Here is a 9,976-nt window from a genome sequence, read left to right as displayed (position 1 = left end):
ACCTCCTAACCCCCACCCCCATCAGCACCCCCACCCCGTGCCCGCACCCCAGGCCCTGCACTCACCCGTGGCCCTCCAGCAGGCTGGCAGGTGCGGGCCGAGCGGCCCTGCAGGCCCAGCGCCAGCCTGGGGGTGAGTCACACCCCCAGGAAGCGGCTCAGCAGCAGGTGCGGCCCCACCAGCCTGCCGCCTTGAACCCCGAGCACCCAGAGGCGCCCGGCAGCACCCATCCCGCAGATGACGCCGGTGCTGCCCTCGTGGCCTCGCGCTCACCTGGGTGCCAGGCCCGCCCCGGGGTCCCGTTCCCAGGTCTCTGGAGGCCAAATCCCGGGGCTGGGCCCAGGCTGGGTGTCTGGGATGAGGCCAGAGGGCTGCCAGGCCTTGCCCACCGGCTCACCCCTGTGCGCCATGCCAGGCAGAGGCAGCCTGGCATGGGGGCCCCTGGGGCTGAGCGGGGTCCCCCTTCTTCAGGACTAGTCTCTGCTGGTGGCCCGTGGCATGATGGCCATCCCCTCGCTGCTCTGGGCGGAAGGGAGCCGGGCAGCGGGATGGGCACAGGTACCAACCCTGCCCACCATGCAGAGCAGCGCATGGACCTTCCCTCAGCCACCCTGGGCCGGGGCCCCGCCCTCTGGCTGGTGGCGCTCCTGAGAACCTGAGGCCCGTCTAGGTCACACCCTCGGGTCCTGGTGGCAGAAATGGGGGCTCCCTGGCTCTGTGGCCTGTGCCTCTCTTGGGACACAGCAGGAAACCCCCAAGGGGCCAGCAGGGTCTTGGGCCGCTCAACAGAGCTCCCAGCTCTGCAGCTGGCTCCCCTGACCCATGGTCCCGCGCCCAGGTCATCGCTCCCTGGAGGATGCCCGAGTTCTACAACCGCTTCCAAGGCCGCAACGACCTGATGGAGTATGCCAAGGTATGCCGTCCCCACCCCGCCCCTGCCCGCTGCCCCCCACGCCCAGGCCACGAGGGGCTGAGCCTTGGCCCGCCTGCTCCTGGTGGCACCCGTCCGGCTGTCCAGCTGGGGGTGCCCGCGTGGGCAGAGCCCGAGGGCACCAGCGCCCCGTGAGCCTGGCGCAGGCGTCGCCCGGCTGGCCGGGGGTGTGCGGGGCCTCCCCCGCCCCTCTCTCAGTTACCTGGCCGCTCCTTGTGCCCCGAGAGTGTCCCCAGGAGCAGGCTAGATGTCCCTGCAGCAGCAGCAGACAAAGGGATTTTTGTCCCGCCAGCCCTTTTGAAGTACAAGTTGCAATAAAACATATTAGAAGTTTTGCATCAAGATCCTTAGCGGCTCCCCAGGGCACCTTTCTTTTTAGCGACTCGATGGCAGCGCTTGACAAACAGCCTCAATCAATCAGACAGGGGAAAGCAGGCTGGTGCACACAGCAGAAAATTGCTCAGGTTTTTAAATAGCTGCCGCCAGGGCTGGCTGTGAGCGCCCTGCCGCAGAGGTGCTGCGTGCTAGGGGCGCGGCCGAGCGGCCCCTGCCTGCCGCCAGCATCCCATTAAGACCTGGAGAGCCGGGAGGAAAGGCCCGCACCACCATCTGTTGTTTTATTATTAAGAGGGGAGTTTACAAGAGCAAGCCCATATGTTGCCAAACAAATTGTCAAATAGCAGAGCGATTAAGAGAGCTGGGCTGGCAGGCTTCCCCCCTTCATCTCCTTGATGATACAGAAAATGAAGCGCATTTCATCTTTAAGAATAATGAATTGGAGCCCCCGCCCCGCCAACATTCTCCGCCAGCGGCCCTGCTTGAGAGGGGGCCGGGCCGGGGTGACCCCTCTGTTCCGGCGTTTCCGTCAACCCCCCCCCAGCCAGCCAATGCGGTTTCCCGGCAGTTGTGGCTCCTTCCCAGTTTTGGGGGGTGCGTCTCTGCCGAATAAGCCTGAGAACGGGAAGTCTGGGCTGAGAACGAGAGTCTGGGTCCCGCCCCCGCGCCCCTGGGCGTCCTCCCCCCCACCCCAGGCTGGCCTCAGGAGTTGAGCCTGAGCCTGGGGAATCTGAGTGTGTTTGAGGCGGGAGGCAGTGTTTCTGCACCCAGGAAATGACCAGAATAGCTGAGCAGCAGCAAGGCTTTGTCCAGAATTCAGAGCCAGGCAGGACCTGATTCAGCTGAGACAAAAATCAATGGGGCTTTAGAAACCCCCGCTTTCGAGGCCGGGAGAGACTCAAAAAAATTGTGCTTTTGCTTCACTTCCTACCAACCCCCCGAGTCCATCATCCAGGGGAACCCCCCATCCTTGCTGTCGCTGTAATTGGTTTTCAGAGCCGTCCCACAAGGTAGGGTGCTGGGAAGGAGGTCAGGGTCCCCTGTACCCCGGGGCTGGCCTGATGGCCTGTCCTCAGTTGCCCTGAGACATGCTGGTGTGTTTGGGGGGCCTCAGGACAGGGGCGAGAGGCGCCTCCTGTGCCCCCTCCTCCCCGCCCTGCCTTCTCCTCTCCCAGCTCCAGTGGGAGCTGAAGCTTCCAAACCACCCCCAAAACAAAGGCTCCAGGGCCTGCTGGTCTCCCCGGCCCGTAGCCACGAAGCAGGGGGGCGCCAGCGCCCCTCCTTGACCCTCTTAGGGTCACGCCTGGCTGACTACCTGCAGAGACGCAGGGCCAGAGTGTGGATTTGAGTCTGGGCAGCTTCGGGGCGACAAGCTGCTCCCCAGTGCTGAGCCGCCTCAACATGTGGTTTAACTTGCAGAGCAGACAGATTCCAGAGTGGGCCGTGGGCTGTTCCGTATAAAGCAAGTCTCCTGGTAACATCTGAAAACAGAAAAGCCCAAAGGGCTTTAGCCTCACTGACTCTGCAGTTTAAAGTGGTGACAGGGACGCCCGGGCCTCCTGAGGGAGTTTCCGGGGTGAGGGCTGAGCCGGGGCCCGACACCGGGGCCGGATGGGGCCGTGGGGCTGGCCCCTGGGGTCGGGGTGCCCAGGTGTGGGAGGAGGGCTGGGAGAGAGTGGGGTCTTCCTGGCGCAAGGGACCCAGGCCCTGCCTTCTGTGAGCCCCGGAGAGGCAGCAGATCGTGGCATGGTGGGGTCCCTCCCGGCTCAGCCAGGAGGGTGGGTCCTTCGCTCTGTGGGGACACCCGCCCCGAACAATGGAGTGGGTCGTTCTGGAGCAGAGCCCCTGAGGAAGATGGGCTCAGCTGGGCTCTTCCCTTCGGGGCTAGAGTGTGTGTGGCTGTGCTGGGGCGGGGGAGGCCGGCTCCCAGGTAATGCCACGCTGGTTGGCAAGCCAGGCCGTGAGCTGCCTCCCCTGCCCGGCCAGCGCAGGGCCCACAGAGGAGCCGGGGCGTCTGCGGCATCCCCAGCTCAGCAGGTCAAGTGGTGCTGGGGGGCCCACGGCCCAGGGCCTGGCACACTCAAAGTGTGGACTCAGAGAAGCTTCTGGAAGGAAACCCCAAGGCCAGCTTCCACACTGCAATGTCTTAGACACAAGGTCCCGGTCGTGGGGGGTAGTGGGGTCCTCACGCCGTCCCCAGGTGGCCCGGGAGAGGGGAAGGAGACCGGGGTGCCCTGGGGTGCGACCCAGCGGGCAGCGCTTGTGTCTGCAGGCGGCCAAGCCCGTCTCTGCTGCCTCACACCTGCCCGTGTTACCTTCGCCTGCAGCAACACGGGATCCCCATCCCTGTCACCCCCAAGAGCCCGTGGAGCATGGACGAGAACCTCATGCACATCAGGTGAGAGCCCGCCCTGGGGCCTGACGCCGGTGCGCCCCCGAGCCGAGGGGCCCAGACAGGCCAGGCCGTCTCTCGTCCAGGCAAGGGCGGCTGCGAGCAGGGGTGGGGCCGTGCGGGCACGTGGCTTGGGGGGCTCTCAAGGAGGGCTGCTCTGAGGGGGTCGCGTCTGAGATGAAACTCGAAGACGAGAAGGCGCCGGCGGGCGGGCACGGGGAGTGGGGTGTGGGGAGGCCTCCGAGCCGAGGGAGCAGAGGCTGAGGGTGGCCCCAGCTCTTCCTTGCAGCCTGCAGCCCCACGGGCGGCTCTGGTGGGCCAGAGTGCTCCAGGTGGGGCTGGCAGCGGTTGCCTTGGCAGAGAGGAGAGGGCAGACTGGGCTTTGTTGGGGGGGGGTACAGGGCGAATCTGTCCCCCCGCCGACTCCCGTGTCCCTCTTCCCTGCAGCTACGAGGCCGGCATCCTGGAGAACCCCAAGGTAAGGCCGGGTCAGCCCGGCTCCTCCCGCCTCGGTGGCACAGCTCCGTGCCAGCGCGCTGGTGTGCTTGTGGACTAATTTGAGATTTCACGGGAGGCCTGGCCGGTGTCCCCCACCCTCCCCACTGGGCTCCAGAACCACCCCCCTTGCCTGGCGCTCTTTTTCTAATTGCTGCGGGATGAATAGGGAAGGGGATGTTTCAGGGCGGGGGAGTGTGGCTGTGCGGCAATAAAGAAGCAATTAGGCAGATGAGACACTTGTGGGAGCACCAGCCTGTGCCCACCGGCTCCCAGGCCTCCGCGTGGGGGTGGCCTGGTGGGGGTGGCACAGGCCGAACGTTCACGCGCCACCCCCGAGGCAGCGCCCTCATCCCGGTCTGCAGCCTCCAGGTTGGCCCTCTGTCCTGTTGGAAGTTTAGGGTTTCTCTCCCCGGGGTTCCCTTTGTCTCTCCCCCTGCCCAGCCGTGGGAGATGGGGGAGGCAGGGCGAACTCTATCCTGGGAAGAGAAAAATCTCTTTGTCCCTGAGGGAATGTGTTTCATTCCCTGGCTCGGGCCCATACCCCAGCCGCTGGTTTGGGGGTGGGGTGGGCTGCTGTGACATCCGGGAAGAAGTGTGCCGGGAGCGGTCACTCAGACAGCTGGGCCTGGGGATCAGAGGGAGGGGAGGCTGCCCGGTGGTTTGGGGGCAGTGGGAAGAGCTGAAGCCCTGCCCGGGGCCCAGAAATGACCCCAAAGGAGCCGGGCCTCTGGGTGGATGAGGGTAACCCGTGCTCGTTTGGGGGGGCTGGTTCGGACCAGCCTCTTCGGGGCTGAGTTTCCTTGGACCTCAGCTGCGCACACCTTCATTTTCTGGGTGAGGAAACCGAGGCCCTGAGAAAGGAGCTGCCCCAGGGTGCCGGCGGCGGCAGGCAGGAAAGAGCAGGGCAGGGGGGGCGCCTTGCCCCACCTCAGAAGCCAAGCCCTGGCCTCTGCGGCTCCCCCGCCGCCCCTCCCCCAAGGGCATCACTCAGGAGAGCGGCCCCTGGCCCCCCGGGGCTGACGGCCACATGGGGCTGCTGCCTGCTGGCCACAGGTTCTTCCAGTTCATGCTCCGCTGGCCCTTGCACTCAGGCCAGCCGCCCCTAATTAGCCAGTCACTCAGCGCCTGGGCAGGGATGCGAGCCCCGCAGGGTGGCCTCCAGGTGGGGTGTCCTGGAAACTGCCCTCACCCCTTCTCCGGCAGCTGCAGACTGCACAGGCCCTGGGTGGGGGCAGAGGGGTGATCGCCCCCTGCAGGGGGTGCAGAGTGCGGGGTGGGAGGCCAGGTCCCGCCCCGGCCCTTGACCTGCAGGGAGCGTCTTTGGAAGGATTGTGCCAGAGCGATAGCCCCAGAGATGGACACCTGGCTCTAAACCGCGGCTCCCTTCCCTATTGCTGTGCAACCTGGGGCAAGTCCCCGACCTCTCTGAGCCTCCAGTGGTTCATGCACACAGTGGAGAAACATAGCGCCCCCTGTGGCATCAGGAGGGCTTGGGTGAGCCGTGCTCGGCCGCTTCCCCAGCCTGCCCCGCTGCAGGACGGGCGTCGCCCAGACGAACCTCCGGACCCTCCCTGGCATCTCTGGCTCTTCCAGGGGGAAGTTGCCCCAGGCCCAGGGGTCCCACCGCTATGCTGGGGAGACTCCCCCGCAGCGCAGGCCCCCAGAGGAACTGGGGAGCCGGCTTAAGGGAACCGAGGCCCCCTCCCCCTCTCCAAAAAAAGCCCCGAGACCTGCCCAAAGGAGGGTTTGCAGGCAGATGGCGGAGCCATTTTCTGCCTCCGTGAGGGCTGATTGAAGGGCAATGAGGCAGCTAATGCGAAGAAAGATAGAAATTTACTTGCTTTAACTTCATACGGCCCACGGTGAAAGAGTTCATTCAGTCCCGCCGCCGCGGCTGATGGATGAATAAACCATTTGCGGCATTGATCATGCCTCTACATCATGGTTTAGTTCATGGGCCATTTGCTTCCAATTTCTCCTTCTTGGCCCTGTTTCGAGCTTTCTTTCGGACGCTGCCGCTGCCCCCACCCCGCTCTCTTTCTTCCCTCTCCCCTCCCTGCGTGCCCCCTCCCCAGATGACATGGGGAGTGAGCCCTCCCGCCGGCAGGGTAAAGAGCCAGTATTGATACTCAGCAACAAACTATTTGTCATTTGAACTGGGCTTTTGGGAGGGAGAGCAGAGAGAAGGCCCAGGCCCAGCACCTCGGATGCAAAGCAAATGCCACTTTATTTCCATTTAGTTATTTTATTTAATCGGTGCTGCCTGGGCTTCGGGCGGTCCCTGCTGCCTCCGCCTGCCGGGCGGCCAGTGGGACGCTGGCCGAGGTCTCCACCTCCGCTCTCCTCCCAGTGTGTCCACCCTGAGCGGAGCTTGGGAGAGGAGCCGGCTGGGGCGCCAGGCAGGTGGAGGCCTCGGTGCTGGCCCAGCCCAGGGGGTCCTGGGTGCTAAAAAAGAGCCCAGAAGCCCAGCGGGGTTCCCAAGTCCTGGCGTACTTGGCCTTTGGCCGGGGCTCGCCCTGGAGCCTGCGTGCCCGGAGGTGCGTGTGGGGCGTGGGTGTTTCTTTGAAGCCAGCCCCGGGGTGACCCCCAAGGATGCTGGCTGCCCCTGTCCACTCCCTCACGCGGTAGCCCCCCGCTACTGAGGAGGCTGGGAAACAGCGTGGGGTGGTGGAAAGGGCACTGGACAGGGAGCCAGCGCCCAGGGCTGCTGCCAGCTGGCACTGCGAGTTGGCCACTCTGCCCCTGCAGCCTCAGTCTTCCACCTGCTCCCTGGCATCGGGCGGACCCGCCGCCTCCACGCGGGGCCTTGCTCCTACCCCGCAAATGGAAAAGGGGAGGGCCCGAGGCTGGCCATGCTACAGTGGTGCGGAGGCCATCGCAGGCTTCAGAGGCATGACGGGAGGGGCAGACTGAGGGGTTTCTTGGGGTACGGGCTTTCAGGCCTGGCTGCTCCCCCGAAGTAGAGCCGACAGGCCAAGTGACCGCAGGTCTGGAGGGCGTTCCCGGGGCCACCGGCAGACGTCTGCCCCAGCGGGGGGTGCCACCGCTCCTGCCCCCACGTGTCCTGGGTCCCGGGAGAAACAGACCTCCAGACCCTTGCATTGCAAGGGATCACTGACCCCGTTGTACAGATGAGGAAACTGAGGCCCCAGACAGCAGAATCGCTTGCTTCGGGGCCCCACAGATCTGTGGGCCCTGGCTTTGGGGGTACTTTCCACCTCCCAAACCAGCGCGGAGCTGAGGAGGGGCCCACGGTCCTGCGCCCTGCGCCAGGCCATCCCGGCCCGCCCCCCCCCAGCCTCTTCCTTGGTGTCCCGATGGGGTGGCCGTGCCTGACCTTCTGCCCACACGGAGCTGCAGAGGCAGGCTGAGGGGCGGATGCTGGTGGGGACCTACGGGTTGTCAGCAGATGGACCCCAACGGTGGGGCCGGGGGCGCCCACAGGAAGGGCCAGAGGGAGGCCTAAGAGGCCTGTCCTCCTGTGGCCAGGCTCCCAGCAGCCCGGGGGGGGGGGAGGAGGGAGCGCTGCTGGCCTCCCCTGCACCCAGACGCGAGGCCCATTTCCCAGCACGCCCCAGAAAAAATATACATAAAGGTGGGTGCGTTTTCAAATGGGTTTTTGCTTTGCTCTTCTCTTTCCTCCGCGGAGTATTAACCTCAGGGACCCGGGGACGGCTTGGCGCGCAGGAGCACCTGCTGGGGTCACGCGCAGTCATTAGCTTTGCGGTCAGTGCAGAATAAACCCCAATTCCCGGCGCCTCGAGAGCGTGCGTGCCCGCGCCGCGCCAGGGAAGCCCGCAGAAGGCGCCTCGCCTCGCCCCTCCGAAGTCGCGCTTTTCCTGCCTGACTTGTTCCTCTCCTGCTATTCTACCTCCAGCTGTGGGGGCGTCGAAGAAAAAGATGAGATCAAGTTGAGGGGAAAAATTGTCTGATTTTCTTGAGTCTTTTGTTTCCCAGGCCCCTGGCAAGCAGGGCTGGTGCCGGGCTGGGGGCGGGGCGGCCTGCTGGACGGTGCCAGCTGGCACCGGGGGCCTGCAGCCCCCTGACCCCAGAGAGGGGGCAGACCTCTGCGGGGGTGGGAGGACAGGGGGCACAGGACCTGGCCTGGCACCCCTTCCTCCAACTTCTTTCTGTTTTTTGTCAGAACCAAGCTCCCCCAGGTCTCTACACAAAGACCCAGGACCCAGCCAAAGCCCCCAACAGCCCTGACTTCCTTGAGATTGAGTTCAAGAAAGGTAGGTGCCCACCTGTTGGACTCAGGGGAACGCTTGGGACCACCCCCTTTCCCCGCCTTGCCTGGAGCCTGTGCTTCTGACACCCGCCTGCAGGCCGGGCTTCGGGGGCCCCCGAGCCGCCCCTGCTGGCCGGCCAGCATTCGTGAGCACCAGGTCCTGGGGAGAACCTCCCGGCCGGGCTTGTGCTCAGCATGGGGCTTTGGGCACGCCCTGAGCTTCCTCATCTGTAGCAGGTGTCAGAGAGCACCGAGGGACTTCGTTGTGTGGTGCGGGAGGCCCCATGGGAAGCAGCCTCGGGCACGGGGCCCTGGCGCCCACAGCCGAGAGCACCCTGGGTCCCGAGTCGGCCGTCCGGTGTCTCACCACCCCCTCCAGCAGGGCCTCGGCGCTGCCTCCCCTTGGCGGCGGACGGGTGGCCCGACCCACTCATCTTCGCTGTCCCCAAGTGCTCGCTGGCCTGGCCCGAGTGCCCACCACCAGCCTGCCTGGCAGGGCCAGGCTCAGAGTGAGGCCCAGGGTACCCAAGGGGGGGGGCCTCTCCACAGGGCTGCAGAAACCAGTGTCTTGGAGGACGGGACACTGGAGGGACCAAGAGGGGACTGAGCTGGGGCCCACACCCGCCCCGGGGGCCTCAGGCCTGCCGGCCCCTAACACGGGCCGCAGAAAGGATGGTGCTGGTGCCCCGACGAGTGCCGAGCAGGAGGCCTGTGGCACCTCCCCGCCGCCTCTCCCCGCCTGCCCACAGCCTGGGGGTCTCCTGGTGCCCCTCGGGCGTCACACCACTGGCAGACCGGCCACGGGCCCTTGGTCTGAGGCTCCTAAGGTTAGCTTAGCACTAAGGGCCTTGGCCCCCCGCTCTGAACAGATGGGGGGCACAGCCCTAGGCCGCCCCCACAGGTCTCCGGGTTGCGGTGTGGACCGGGGGCGGCGGAGGGCACGGACACGGGGCTCCGGGAACGGTGCAGCCCTGGCGAGGGCTGAGCCGGAGAGGGAGCTGCTCCATTTTAATGATTCAGGGGCTGTCTGGAAAAAAACAGACGGGAGGAACCGTCCCATCCACTCCCATTCACCCACTAGTTAATTTATTTGAAGTTTTAATCTAATTATTAACTATTTTAAAGGCTAAGAGGCTTTCTCTGGCAGCGGCACCGACAATGCCAGCCCCTCTCCGGGCCAGCCCCCCGCCCCCACCCCCCGCCCCAGCCAGGGCCATAATAGGACCGGGAGGGCGAGAAAGGGCGCGGGGAGAGGCGGGGTGGGAGCGGGGCTTAGGGTTCATTATTGGACAGACTTACATTTAATAGCAATTTACAACCAAGTTATAAAACCCCTGGAAATGGGGGTTAAGAATGGCCGGCTGACAGCGCCGTGAGCGCAGCCCTCGGAGCCGGCTAATAAAGACTCGAAAGCCGCTATTGAGGCCTGATTGGGGCCTGATTGGCACCGGTCGCCGCTCCATGGTAATGAGCCGGGCAGATGGGTGGGGGATTAGTCGCCAACTTTGAACAGCTTTTCTTTGTCACTGTTACAGCTCTCTTGTTAGCTCCTAATACATTTATTGCTCATTTCACACCGCTCAGAAAG

At 64.9% G+C, this 9,976-nt stretch overlaps 1 protein-coding gene across 1 annotated transcript in view; it reads left to right on the top strand.

The window, feature by feature from the left end:
• The window catches only part of ASS1 (argininosuccinate synthase 1), a 32,882-nt gene that overhangs the window by 7,362 nt on the left and 15,544 nt on the right, over positions 1 to 9,976 (top strand). Inside the window, exons 6-9 of the mRNA XM_004677248.2 lie at positions 839 to 913; positions 3,595 to 3,665; positions 4,107 to 4,137; positions 8,302 to 8,392. Coding sequence (XP_004677305.1) covers positions 839 to 913; positions 3,595 to 3,665; positions 4,107 to 4,137; positions 8,302 to 8,392 — 268 coding nt within the window. The remainder of the gene's footprint in view (positions 1 to 838; positions 914 to 3,594; positions 3,666 to 4,106; positions 4,138 to 8,301; positions 8,393 to 9,976) is intronic.

This window comes from Condylura cristata, unplaced genomic scaffold, assembly GCF_000260355.1.
Source record: "Condylura cristata isolate star-nosed mole 26May11 unplaced genomic scaffold, ConCri1.0 scaffold00006, whole genome shotgun sequence".
Lineage (NCBI taxonomy): Eukaryota > Metazoa > Chordata > Mammalia > Eulipotyphla > Talpidae > Condylura > Condylura cristata.
This window is presented reverse-complemented; position numbering and strand designations above follow the sequence as displayed.